This window comes from Danio rerio, chromosome 23 (assembly GCF_049306965.1).
Source record: "Danio rerio strain Tuebingen ecotype United States chromosome 23, GRCz12tu, whole genome shotgun sequence".
Taxonomy (NCBI): domain Eukaryota; kingdom Metazoa; phylum Chordata; class Actinopteri; order Cypriniformes; family Danionidae; genus Danio; species Danio rerio.
This window is the reverse complement of record NC_133198.1, coordinates 47,875,001-47,890,548: the sequence shown is the minus strand read 5'-3', so window position 1 is coordinate 47,890,548 and position 15,548 is coordinate 47,875,001. Positions and strand designations below refer to the sequence as shown.

The 15,548-nt window shown below is 39.1% G+C and overlaps 1 protein-coding gene across 2 annotated transcripts in view; it reads right to left on the bottom strand.

Moving 5' to 3' along the window:
• tec (tec protein tyrosine kinase) overlaps positions 1 to 15,548 on the bottom strand; it is a 40,145-nt gene that overhangs the window by 1,734 nt on the left and 22,863 nt on the right. For both annotated transcript variants that reach the window (XM_073938686.1, NM_001114743.2), the window contains 5 exon segments: positions 11,093 to 11,264; positions 10,023 to 10,239; positions 8,360 to 8,424; positions 5,485 to 5,603; positions 2,871 to 3,028 (listed from right to left, as the gene is read on the bottom strand). In XM_073938686.1, coding sequence (XP_073794787.1) covers positions 2,871 to 3,028; positions 5,485 to 5,603; positions 8,360 to 8,424; positions 10,023 to 10,239; positions 11,093 to 11,264 — 731 coding nt within the window.

The following is a 15,548-nucleotide window of genomic DNA, read 5'->3' as shown; positions in this document are numbered from 1 at the left end:
TCATCACCAAGTATAAATCAGAGGTAAGACCAGAGATGTATAAAGTACTAGAGACCCAGACTTAAGTTAAAGGGCCATGAAAGCCCCTCGTTTCAGCAGGATGTTTTCACACCTCTACTTTGGAAAAAGTCAGAAAAGTGGGCGTGTCCAGCTCTGTTTAGGGGGGAGTGTCGGAGGAAGAAAAGAGGCTTGGTGTGGGAGTGTCTATTTGGGCGCGCTGACTTTCAGAGTCAAAACACACACACACACACACACACACACACACACAGGGGACAATGTGACTGTTTACATGGACATCTGTAATAGAATTTTTGCCTAATGATTAAATGGTGGACTTTAACTGCAGTTTGGCTCTTTCATTCAGGGAATTCATTCATGTCCCTCGCGACAAACGAGATATTTGATTCGAGGAACTGCTCTAAGCGTGTATTTTAATGCAATGTTTGATACCGCACGGCGAATGAAACCTCCCGGTTTCCCGGAAACTTAGATGCGGTAGCGTCAGAAAGCCGCGTGTGTTATTCCGGTCACTAAATGCGGTGAAAATCCTACACGAGGTTAAAGTTTGGTTGTGGTGCTAACATGTTTACTCTCGGTGCAATAGTTAACTTAGTTCGATACGAACAAACTGAATAAACAAAGAGCACTGGACGCTCACTTACCAAATCTGTAGAGACAGGACAATCACCAGCAACTAGAGCCGCGTCTTTATTAAGAGGAGACTACAAGCGAATCCGGATCTCAGCGTTTGCAGATGAGAACAGCTCTCAGGTAAACAATAATCCTCCTTAGACACGTAAGTTATTGTTGTCGAGCGTCGCGTACACTGTTAATCCACACGTGACTCCAGCTGAGCTCTCACAGAGAGAAAATGAAAACAAAACTTCACTGCAGCAAACTATAAAAGCAACACTTCACACTTGTTTTGCCAACACAACGTGGCGTCTCTGTCGTCTAAACACTGTGACAGTAATGAATATTAATGAAGTTGCACAATAGAGCGCGCTGATTGGTTTGAGCCAAGCCTTACTCATGCATTAAGCAGCACACTGTAAGACGTAATAAGACACACTCTGGCACAGACGTCCAGTCTGCACGCTGGAATACACGCTATTATCTCATGACCGTGACGCAGCTTCAAAAATTCGTTTCAAACCGGAAGTACGAATTTGCTTGAAATAACGCAAAAACAAACAATTTACACTTTTTAGTGAAATATAGGTGTCCTAATAGTGTTTTTAGCAGTGTGGGACACATATACCACTGTCAACAGCTCAACACATGTGTTCTGGTGTTTCGTGACCCTTTAAAGTACAAGTGCTCTATCAAAAAAGTGAGTAGAAGTTGAAGTGCTCTTTAAGCACCATACTGAAGTGGAAGTACTAAAGTATTCAACATTTCTTGTACTTAAGTTTTGCAAGTAGTTTATTTCAAAAATTACTACTCAAGTGCTAATAGTTCAAGTATTATGTACTGTAGTTATTAAAGGAAGCAGTCAAAAGACATCATATTCATTCATTTTCTTGTCGGCTTAGTCCCTTTATTAATCTGGGGTCACCACAGCGGAATGAACCGCCAACTTATCCAGCAAATTTTTAAGCAGCGGATGCCCTTCCAGCCACAACCCATCTCTGGGAAACATTCACACAAACTCATACACTACAGACAATTTAGCCTACCTGTAAACCTGTACCGCATGTCTTTGGACTGTGGGGGAAACAAAAGCACCCGGAGAAAACCCACACGAACGCAGGGAGAACATGCAAACTCCACACAGAAACGCCAAACTGAGCCAAGGTTCGAACCAGCGACCTTCTTGCTGTGAGGCGACAGCACTACCTACTGCGCCACTGCTTCGCCCAGATATCATATAGTTTTGTTTATTTTAAATATCTTTTTTTTTTGGAACACGTGATTATGCAGAACGAAAAGAAACATGGCTTACGATTTATATCAACTAGGATACTGTTTTTCTCTTATGCTTGAACCACAGATCTGACAGATTATAACAGCTTTAACACACACCTTTCAAAGTTGTGTGTCACAAAAACACTCCGTAATCCACACAAAACACGTTTGAAACCCATTTTCAGAGCGCAAATTACCGGTTGTAAACGCTGTAAACGGAATTTCTAAACGTTCTATCGGAAGACGCTGGTCACTATGGCGCACTCCGTGTGCAGCAGCCGAGAAAAAGGTCTATAATTGTAATGAGTAGGGGTGTGAATCTACACTGCTCTCACGGTTTGGTTCGATTTAGCACAATTCAATATCTCAGTGCATCTCGGTGCATTGACGATGCTTTTCATACATAATTCGATTCTTTCTTCACAACACAAGACTTTTTTTTTAAATCTATATTTATATTTACAGCGTTAAATCAAAGTTAGTTTTTTTAATTAGTTAGTTTATTTTGTTAGCTCTTTTGCTTAATCCATGCTGGTTAATCCACTGAACAAAAATGTTTTGATAACAAAGAAAACAAAGTCTGCTTCTTTGATTTGACCTTTAAAGGCATCTTTTCTAGTTTTTGTCCTAACCATCTAAAACAGAAATGCAAAATTTGTATTATAAGATATATGTAGTATAAAATTGGTAATGCTTTTTTATGACATGATCTGTTCAATCAAAAGATTTAAATAAAATGTAAACTTTGTGGATGCAAATGCTGGTATTTACTGGGTAAATGTGTTTCCATTGTAAACTAAAGGTTTTATCCTACTCAGTTCTGCATGTTTTTTATGAGCAATATTATAATTTATGCGCATCTTGACATTTCCATTAAGCTTTTGTATGAAATTTTTCAAAATGCAAATGAACACAGCTAGTGATGTGACTGAGGCTGTGAAGGACTCAAGCAAAGACGTCACCTCCATCCAGCACATCTTCATGATATTGTAGATGTGAGGAGCTGCTTTTTTGGGCCGGTAGAGTCGATGTCCCTGAGTGACCATCAGCACCACCTCATGATTCTGACTGTGTTCAAACGGCATCTTCCCTTCAGTGAAAACCTCCCACATCAGCACACCTGAAGAAAACATCATCATCAGCATCATCATCAGCATTATAATCATCCTCATCATCGTCATCATCCTAATCACCAGAAGCAGCAGCAGAATTATCATCATCTTCATCATCAGCAGCATCATTATTATCATCATCATCATCTTCATCATCACCATCAGCAGCATCATTATCATCATCATAATCATCACCATCATCACCACCATCGTCATCCTAATCACCATCATCATCATAATCATCATCATCATCGTCATCCTTATCAACATCATCATCACCATCTTCATCATCATCACCACCATCGTCATCCTAATCAGCATCATCATCACCATCATCATAATCATCATCATCATCACCATCTTCATGATCACCATCATCATATCATGATCACCATCATCATCACCATCATCATCATCATCATCACCATCATCATCATCACCATCATCATCCTAATCATCATCATCATCATAATCATCATAATCATCGTCATCCTTATCAACATCATCATCACCATCTTCATCATCATCACCACCATCGTCATCCTAATCAGCATCATCATCACCATCATCATAATCATCATCATCATCATCATCATCACCATCTTCATGATCACCATCATCATCATCATCACCATCTTCATGATCACCATCATCATCATAATCATCATCATCATCATGATCACCATCACCATCACCATCATCATCATCATCACCATCTTCATGATCACCATCATCATCATCACCATCATCATCACAATCGTCATCCTAATCATCACCCTCATCATAATCATCATCATCATCATCACCATCTTCATGATCACCATCATCATCACCATCATCATCACAATCGTCATCCTAATCACCACCACCATCATCATCATCATCATCATCATCACCATCTTCATAATCATCACCACCACCATCGTCATCCTAATCACCATCATCATAATCATCATCATCATCATCATCATCACCATCATCATCACAATCGTCATCCTAATCACCATCATCATCACCATCATCATCACAATCTTCATCCTAATCACCATCATCATCATCATCATCATCATCATCATCACCATCTTCATGATCACCATCATCATATCATGATCACCATCATCATCACCATCATTATCATCACCATCATCATCATCACCATCATCATCCTAATCATCATCATCATCATAATCATCGTCATCCTTATCAACATCATCATCACCATCTTCATCATCATCACCACCATCGTCATCCTAATCAGCATCATCATCACCATCATCATCATCATCATCACCATCTTCATGATCACCATCATCATCATCACCATCTTCATGATCACCATCATCATCATAATCATCATCATCATCATGATCACCATCACCATCACCATCATCATCACCATCACCATCTTCATGATCACCATCATCATCATCACCATCATCATCACAATCGTCATCCTAATCATCACCCTCATCATAATCATCATCATCATCATCACCATCTTCATGATCACCATCATCATCACCATCATCATCACAATCGTCATCCTAATCACCACCACCATCATCATCATCATCATCATCATCACCATCTTCATGATCACCATCATCATCATAATCATCATCATCATCATGATCACCATCACCATCACCATCATCATCACCATCACCATCTTCATGATCACCATCATCATCATCACCATCATCATCACAATCGTCATCCTAATCATCACCCTCATCATAATCATCATCACCATCTTCATGATCACCATCATCATCACCATCATCATCACAATCGTCATCCTAATCACCACCACCATCATCATCATCATCATCATCATCACCATCTTCATAATCATCACCACCACCATCGTCATCCTAACCACCATCATCATAATCATCATCATCATCATCATCACCATCATCATCACAATCGTCATCCTAATCACCATCATCATCACCATCATCATCACAATCTTCATCCTAATCACCATCATCATCATCATCATCATCATCATCATCCTCACCATCATCATCATCCACATCATCGTCATCATCATCCTCACCATCATCATCATCCACATCATCGTCATCATCATCATCAAAATTATAATCACCACCATCATCATCAACATCAACATCATCTTCGTTATTATCATTATCATCATAATTTTCATCATCATCACCGTAATCATCATCCTCATAATTGCCATCATCATCATAACACCATCATCATCATAACACCATCATGATCATCTTCATCATGATTGTCATCAAATTTTCTTCATCATCCTCATCATAACATCATCATCATCTTAACACCATCATCATCTTCACTATCACCATCATCATCATAATTACCATCATCATCATCATCATCATCACCACCATCACAATTAACATCATCATCACCATCATCATCAAAAACTAAATTGAGTGCATCCCTACAGAAGATCTGAGCCACTGACCGAATGACCAGACGTCAGATTTGCTGCTGTATCTGCAGAAGTTGAAGACCTCAGGAGGAGACCATTTGACTGGGAATTTTGTTCCAGAAGAGCTCCAGTACTGGTCGTCCAGAACGTACCTGCAGGAGGAGAGGAACAAACTCTTGGATAAAGTGTTTTTTAATTTAGCATCAGCATCAGCATCAGTACTGTTGTTATTTTAATCTGTGTAGTAACAGATTATAAATCCCACTTGCATCTGCTGCCGTAAAACTCCTTGATTATTATGCTGGAATGACAGAATAGCAATAATAGCAACTTTACATGGTAAAGTCTAGATTAGATATGCGACTGGCTGGAAGTGCGATATGCACATCAATATAACAGCATTTATTATGACACTGTTTAACAATAATTCATAATTTTACAGTACTGTGACGGTTAGGTTTAGGTTTGGGGTGGAAGTCAGACGAAACAGAATTATTACTCATTGGGCCTAAATCCTGTACACAGCATATCTCACAACTCGACCTACAATTAGAGGGATAAAAAGTTAGCGTTAGCGCTAATATAAAAGATCTGAGTGTTATATTAGACAGCAATTTAACTTTTGAAAATAATATCTCCCATGTCACAAAAACTGCCTTCTTTCATCTGAGAAATATCGCCAAGTTATGAAGTAGTATGCTATCCATCTCTGATGCACAACAGCTAGTTCATGCTTTTATGACCTCTAGGCTGGATTACTGTAATGCTGTTTGCTGGCTGTCCAGCATCCTCTATTAACAAACTTCAGCTAGTACAGAATGCAGCTGCCAGAGTTCTTACCAGGTCTAGAAAATATGATCATATCACCCCAATGTTATCCTCCTTACACTGGCTGCCTGTTCAGTTTCATATTGAATTTAAAATATTACTTCTCACCTATAAAGCTCTAAATAATCGAGCTCCTGTTTATCTAACCAACCTTCTGTCTCACTACAATCCAACTCACTCTTTAAGATCTCAAAACTCAGGGCTTCAGGTAGTACCTAGATCAGCAAAGTCTACTAAAGGAGGTCGAGCCCTTTATTTTATGGCTCCTAAACTCTGGAATAGCCTTCCTGATGATGTCCGAGGCTCAGACACACTCTCTCAGTTCAACACTAAATTAAAAACATATCTGTTTAGTCAAGCATACACTCAGTGCATCACTTAGTGGTGTGATGCATGAATGTGCTCCACACAGGTTTCTGCATCTCGTTTATAAACACTATGAACAGCAGCTACGCTAATTATTCTCTTTATTCCCTATTTCCACCTGGGGATACTCATCCCGAGGCCCTCAGACTATGCAGAGTCACTGATGCGATCCAAGACCAGCGACGAGATGATCCCAAGGTTTCCATAATCCTGGACCAGGCCGTATCCTGAGCAGCTGCTGTGGTGGTCCTGGAGGAGTGGAGAGCATGAGACGCCTCGGGGTCTGACGAGTCTTCGCTGAGGTCCAGCTTCCAGCCTCCAGCACCTGGACTGAAGCTCTGCACAAGACGTTTGGCCAGAGGAGAAATGATTGTGCCCAACTGAGTCTGGTTTCTCTTGAGGTTTTTTAATTCTTCACTTTCGCCAATTGGTGAAGTTTGTTCCTCCGCTGTCGCCACTGGCTTGCATGGTTCAGGATCTGTAGAGCTGCTCATCGATGGATTTGCTCTTCAGTGTTTGGACTCTCAGTAGTGATTATTAAACTACACTGAACTGAGCTGAACTTAAACTCTGAAAACTGAACTACACTGTTTCAGTGTACTATGATCTTCTATGTGAAGCTGCTTTGACACTATCTACATTGTAATAGCGCTGTAGAAATAAAGGTGAATTGAACTGAACTGAATAATACTCGGTACAACTACTGTTTTTACGTCACTGGGTTTAGAGTTGGGGTGGGGGTAGACGATAATAAAACACAATAAATGTGAAATTTAATAGATAATATAAATAATTCTTGTTAACTTTCGGCCGCATCCATATGCAATCTAGCAACAACCTTTTTGCATTTCCATCAGTCTTAGTACACGATGTAAATACAGAAGAGTCCAGCTTTCAATAAAAAAAATCATCTGTTTTTTCATTTTTCAGTGAGATGCTAATGCTAATGGTCTAATCCGAATCAATGACCTATGCTTAGCTAGCTAAAAGTGCTCCCCCTAGATCCAAATCAAGTCAAAAATGATAAAACTAACATGCACTCCCAAGGAGGGTGTAAAATGAGACTATTTCCAAAATAGATATTCATTAATGGTCGTAAACTTACTACCTTGTTACTCTGCGTGTAGAAATGGTAACTGTGGGTTGGAGCATGTGTAGGGGAGTATATTTTGATGATGATAGATCTACTGTCCTTTGTTGTATTTAACTTGTATAAATCCAATATTCATTCATACATTTTCATCCGCTTTCCGGGGCTGGGTAGCCGGGTAGTCTTCAATAAACAAAGTTCAAATAAATAAAAAAGAAATGGTAAATGTTTCTGGATTTTAATGTTTATAAAGCAATCTTCCCTGCTGAAAAAAACTGCTTAAACCAGCTTAGGCTGGTTTGCTGGTTTTAGCTGGTTGACCAGGCTAGTTTTAGAGGGGTTTTGGCTATTTCCAGGCTGGTTTTTGGCTAAGCCCAGGCTGGAAATGACTGGAAACCAGCCTGGAAATGGACAAAACCCCTCTAAAACCAGCTTGGTCAACCAGCTAAAACCAGCCAACGAGCCTAGGCTGGTTTATGCTGGATTTTTCTGCAGGGTTGTGAACTTTATGTTTCTGAATTGACCTAAAGCTGATTATAATGGCTGTTGCTGAGTGATGTTGAGTGTAAAGCAATATTTGCACACTGATCTACTGTAAACAGACATGATTTTCTTCATATTCACCTTGTCATCCCGAAGTCTGAGACCTTCACCACCATCGAGGAGTTCACCAGACAGTTCCTTGCCGCCTGGAAAACAACACTGACTGTTAGGACATTCATGATGTTTAGGGATGCATTAAAACAAATAAATCCTAGTTAGTACATCCAACTGTAAATATTACCCAAAGTTTTCAGTAATTACACTTATAACTTATTGCCATATCCTGCACTTGCTGCTATTGCTCTCCTGGTTAGACCTGAACTGCATTTCATTGTCTTGTACGTATACATGTGTAATGACAATAAAGTTAAATCTAATCTAACCTAATTTATTAAGTTGTTGAATAATATAATCTTGTAAGACTTTTAAAGATTAAAAGGAAAGTGAGTAAAATAACCACGTTTCATTTTATGTGTGTGTGTATATGGGGGTTAAAGTGTGCATATACGCTTACCGGCCACTTTAATAGGTACACGTCCAGCTGCTCGTTAATGCAAATTTCTAATCAGCCAATCACATGGCAGCAGCTCAATGCATTTAGGCATGCAGACATGGTCTAAACGACCTGCTGCAGTTCAAAACGAGCATCAGAATGGGGAAGAAAGGGGATTTAAGAGACTTTGAACGTGGCATGGTTGTTGCTGCCAGACGGGCTGCTCTGAGTATTTCAGAAACTGCTGATGTACTGGGATTTTCACGCACAACCATCTCTAGGGTTTACAGAGAATGCTCCGACAAAGAGGAAATATCCAGTGAGCGGCAGTTCTGTGGGCGCAAATGCCTTGTTGATGCCAGAGTTCAGAGGAGAATGGCCAGACTGGTTCCAGTTGATAGAAAGGCAACAGTAACTCAAATAAGCACTCGCTACAACCGAGCTCTGCAGAAGAGCATCTCTGAACACACAACACGGCCAACCTTGAGGCGGATGGGCTACAGCAGCAGAAGAGCACACCGGGTGCCGCTCCTGTCAGCTAAGAACAGGAAACTGAGGCTACAATTCACACAGACTCACCAAAACTGGACAATAGAAGATTGGAGAAACGTTGCTGCTCTGATGAGTCTCCATTTCTGCTCACACATTCAGATGCTCGGGTCAGAATTTAGCGTCAACAACATGAAAGCATGGATCCATCCTGCCTTGTATCAGCGGTTCAGGCTGGTGGTGGTGGTGTAATGGTGTGGAGGAGATTTTCTTGGCACACTTTGGGCTCATTAGTACCAATTGATCATGGTGTCAACGCCACAGCCTACCTGAGTATTGCTGCTGACCATGTCCATCCCTTTATGAGCACAGTGTCTCCATCTTCTGATGGTTACTTCCAGCAAGATAACGCACCATGTCATAAAGCTCAATCATCTCAGACTGGTTTCTTGAACATGACGATGAGTTCACTGTACTCTAATGGCCTCCACAGTCACCAGAGCTCAATCCAATAGAGCAGCTTTGGGATGTGGAGGAACGGGAGATTTGCATCATGGATGTGCAGCCGGCAAATCTGCAGCAACTGCGTGATGCTATCATGGCAGTCGGACATTTCCAGTACCTTGTTGAATCTATGCCATGAAGGATTAAGGCAGTTCTGAAGGCAAAAACGGGTCTAACCTGCTGCTAGTAAGGTGTACCTAATAAAGTGGCCGGTGAGTGTAAATGTGTGTGTGAGAGAGAGTGTGTGCATTTTCTGACCAGGTCTCTGTGGATGAATCTGTTCTCCTCCAGATGCTGCATCCCCTGACTGATGTCATGGCAGATTCCCAGCAGGTCCTGAGCCGCGAGCGTTCCTCTGCGCTGCCGCAGGAAGTTGAGCAGGCAGCCCAGCTCCATGAACTCCGTCACCAGGTATATGGGCTTCTGCTGCGTGCACACTCCGTACAGCTGCACCAGGTTACGGTGGGACAGGTTCCTGCCGTCACACAAAAGACCAACAGATCATCCGTAATCAGTAATGCATCAATCAATGGAGACTCCTGTCGCTGTTCATTTGTGCTTCATCTAAAACTCCACATCTATAATTCTCTTAGTCTATGCTGACATCATCTTCAGCAGCTCAAACACTCTCATGGCTAATGGACAGACGGCTGCTTCTCACTCAAGGCTGCTGTTTATGCTAATGAGGGGGAGATGAGCACTAGTGGGCGGGGCTTTTCCCCTCGGATGACACCTACAAAGGGAGAATGTCAATCAAAGTGTTCCTGCAGACTGCTTTTATCAAGTCTGATTATAAACAAATAGAATCTACATTTTTCATTCATTTTTACCATTAGTTTTAGATTTACCATTAGCTAATTATACTCACACACTGCGGCACACAACTGTGTTTAAAGCCTTTAAACCTTTTACCTAAAGCTCATGAGCATAGGTAAGAGTAGGAACGTAGATTGACGGGTAAATCGAGAGCTTTGCCTTTCGGCTCAGCTCCTTCTTCACCACAGTGGACCGCATTACTGCTGCCGCTGCACCAATCCGCCTGTCAATCTCAGGCTCCATCCTTCCCTCAATCGTGAACAAAACACGAGATACTTGAACTCCTCCACCTGGGGTGAGGACTTTCCTCCAACCTAACCCTAACCCTGAAAAAATATCTGAAATAAAATAAATAATTGCAAAGCTATAATAACCTTGGACTGGGCTAATAAGAGCTGGTTCTGATCATTTACAAATCTGCTTAATTGGCCTCATTCCCAATACTTCAGATCAAATAAAAACTACTGTGAGTTTTCAGTGTGTGTGTGTGTGTGTGTGTGTGTAACTCTTACATCATGATCTTGGCTTCCTCAATGAAATCGTCTTCGCTCATGGCTCCTTCCCGGATGGTTTTAATGGCCACTTTATGCTGCGCTCTCCATTTGCCCAGTCGGACCACTCCAAACTGACCTGAACCCAGCTCCTTCATGAAGGTCAGCTCCGATGGGTTAATCTCCCATTTATCTGCACACAACATCAGGCACCATCTTCATATATCCCGTCCAAGCAACTCTGTTTAATAGACATCTAATAGACGTCTAGACATAGACGGATTGGCTAAAACAAGCCTACATTTGGGCTGTCAAGTAATAGACTTCCAACAACAGACCAAAACTAGACTAGTCATCAAATACACAGTTTAGTTTTGGTCTATTGTAAGATGTGTATTAGATTTTCTTTGGGCAACCCAAATTAAACCTTATTTTAGGCAAGCCATCTATGTTTTGATGTCTATTAGACCTCTTTTACATGCAAAATAGCTTGAAAGCATTTTTTTGTGTTCAATAGACCACTAACCGACATCTAAACATAGAAAATATGTGAATTTGGACAGTCTAATTTTAGGCAATGTGTAGATGTCTGTTAGATTTTTACCTGACAGACCAAATTTGGCCTTGCTTTAGCCAAGCTGTACATGTGTAAATGTCTATAAGGTCGCTGGTAAATTTAAAAAATGCACCTTATTAGCCAGCAAGCAGTTTTTGCATTTAATAGACATCAAATAGAAGTCTAAAGATAGACCGATTGGCTAAAACAAGGCCGAATTTGAGTTGTCATACAAATTTAGCCTTATTTTAGCCAAGCCATCTATGTTTAGATGTCTATTAGTCGTCTATTGACCACAAAAAAATGCTTCCAAGCTATTTTGCATTTAAAAGAAGTTTAATAGGCATCTAAACACAGACGCACTGGCTAAAACGTACATGGCTTGGCTAAAATAAGGTTATGTCAAGTGAAAATCAAATAGACATCTAAAAATAGACCAAAACTAGACTAGTCATCAAATACATAGTTTAGATAGACTCCACATTTGTGTTCATTCATTCCTCTGTATTTTATGAAAGGTCTAATTTGGGGCTTTTTATAGATGCCTATTAGATCTTCACTTGACAGCCCAAATTTAGCCTAGCTTTAGCCAAGCTGTCTCTGTTTAGATGTCTATAAGACGTCTCTTGAATGCAAAAAATACTTACAAGCAGCTTTGCATTGAAAAGTAGTCTAATAAACGTCTAAAAAAGGCTAAATTTGGGTTGTCAAGTGAAAATCTAATAGACATCTAAAAATAGACCAAAACTAGACTAGTCATCAAATGCACAGTTTTGGCAGACTTCCCATGTGTACTCATTCATCCCTCTGTATTTGATGACTAGTCTAATTTGGGGTTATTTTAAGATGTCTATTAGATTTGACAGCCCAAATTCTAAATTGTTTTAGCCATCTATGTTTAGATGTCTATTAAACGTCTATTAAACCTGCTGGGATCACACCATCACCATATTACCCAGCAAAGCATTTTTGCATTTACAGTAATATACATCTATTAGATGTCTCAACATGGACATATTGGCTAAAATTAGGCTACATTTGGGTTGTCAAGTGAAGATCTAATAGACATCTAAAAATAGACCAAAACTAGACTAGTCATCAAATACTCATATTAGACAGACTTCACATGTGTACCCATTCATTCCTCTGTATTTTATGAAAGGTCTAATTTGGGGCTATTCTTAGATGTCTATTAGATCTTCACTTGACGGCCCAAATTTAGCCTTGTTTTAGCCAAGTTGTCTCTGTTTAGATGTCTATAAGACGTCTCTTAAATGCAAAAAAATACTTACAAGCAGCTTTGCATTGAAAAGGAAGTCTAATAGACGTCTAAACAAGACTAAATTTGGGTTGTCAAGTGAAAATCTAATAGACATCTAACAACAGACCAAAACTAGACTAGTCATCAAATGCACAGTTTTGGCAGACTTCCCATGTCCACTCAATCATCCCTCTGTATTTGATGACTAGTCTAATTTGGGGTTGTTTTTAGATGTCTATTAGATTTGACAGCCCAAACTTTTAATTATATTATATTTAGATGTCTATTAAACATCTATTAAACTTGCTAGGATCACACCATCACCATATTACCCAGCAATAAATTTTTGCATTTAATATACATCTACTAGACGTCTCAACATGGACATATTGGCTAAAATTAGGCTACATTTGGACTGTCAAGTGAAGATCTAATAGACATCTACAAATAGACCAAAACTAGACTAGTCATCAAATACTCATATTAGACAGACTTAACATGTGTACTCATTCATTCATTTATTCATGTATTTGATGACTAGTCTAATTAGGGGATATTATTAGATGTCTATTAGATCTTCACTTAAAAGTCCAATTTTAGAATTGCTTTAGCCAAGCTGTCTCTGTTTAGATGTCTATAAGACGTCTCTTAAATGCAAAAAATACTTACAACCAGCTTTGCATTGAAAAGTAGTCTAATAAACGTCTAAACAAGGCTAAATTTGGGTTGTTAAGTGAAAATCTAATAGCCATCTAAAAATAGACCAAAACTAGACTAGTCATCAAATGCACAGTTTTGGCAGACTTCCCATGTGTACTCATTCATCCCTCTGTATATAATGGCTAGTGTAATTTGGGGTTGTTTTTAGATGTCTATTAGATTTGACAGCCCAAATTTTGAATTGTTTTAGCCGTCTATATTTAGATGTATATTAGACGTCTATTAAACTTGATGGGATCACACCATCACCGTATTATCTAGCAAGACATTTTTACATTTAATATACATCTACTAGATGTCTCAACATGGACATATTGGCTAAAATTAGGCTACATTTGGGTTGTCAAGTGAAGATCTGATAGACATCTCAAAATAGACCAAAACTAGACTAGTCATCAAATACACAAATTAGACAGACTTCATATTTGTACTCATTCATTTCTCTGTATTTGATGACTAGTCTAATTTGGGGCTATTTTTAGATTTCTATTAGACCTTCACTTGACAGCCCAAATTTAGCCTTGCTTAAGCCAAGCTGTCTCTGTTTAGATGTCTATAAGATGTCTCTTAAATGCAAAAAATACTTACAAGCAGCTTTGCATTGAAAAGTAGTCTAATAAACGTCTAAACAAGGTTAAATTTGGGTTGTCAAGTGAAGATCTAATAGACATCTAACAACAGACCAAAACTAGACTAGTCATCAAATGGACAGTTTTGGCAGACTTCCCATGTCCACTCAATCATCCCTCTGTATTTGATGACTAGTCTAATTTGGGGTTGTTTTTAGATGTCTATTAGATTTGACAGCCCAAACTTTTAATTATATTATATTTAGATGTCTATTAAACATCTATTAAACTTGCTAGGATCACACCATCACCATATTACCCAGCAATAAATTTTTGCATTTAATATACATCTACAAGACGTCTTAACATGGACATATTGGCTAAAATTAGGCTACATTTGGACTGTCAAGTGAAGATCTAATAGACATCTACAAATAGACCAAAACTAGACTAGTCATCAAATACTCATATTAGACAGACTTAACATGTGTACTCATTCATTCATTCATTCATTCATTCATGTATTTGATGACTAGTCTAATTAGGGGGTATTATTAGATGTCTATTAGATCTTCACTTAAAAGCCCAAATTTAGCCTTGCTTTAGCCAAGCTGTCTCTGTTTAGATGTCTATAAGATGTCTCTTAAATGCAAAAAATACTTACAACCTGCTTTGCATTGAAAAGTAGTCTAATAAACGTCTAAACAAGGCTAAATTTGGGTTGTTAAGTGAAAATCTAATAGCCATCTAAAAATAGACCAAAACTAGACTAGTCATCAAATGCACAGTTTTGGCAGACTTCCCATGTGTACTCATTCATCCCTCTGTATTTGATGACTAGTCTAATTTGGGGTTGTTTTTAGATGTCTATTAGATTTGACAGCCCAAATTTTGAATTGTTTTAGCCGTCTATATTTAGACGTCTATTAGACGTCTATTAAACTTGATGGGATAACACCATCACCGTATTATCAAGCAAGACATTTTTACATTTAATATACATCTACTAGATGTCTCAACATGGACATATTGGCTAAAATTAGGCTACATTTGGGTTGTCAAGTAAAGATCTGATAGACATCTCAAAATAGACCAAAACTAGACTAGTCATCAAATACTCATATTAGACAGACTTCATATTTGTACTCATTCATTCCTCTGTATTTGATGACTAGTCTAATTTGGGGCTATTTTTAGATGTCTATTAGACCTTCACTTGACAGCCCAAATTTAGCCTTGCTTAAGCCAAGCTGTCTCTGTTTAGATGTATATAAGATGTCTCTTAAATGCAAAAAATACTTACTAGCAGCTTTGCATTGAAAAGTAGTCTAATAAACGTCTAAACAAGGTTAAATGTGGGTTGTCAAGTGA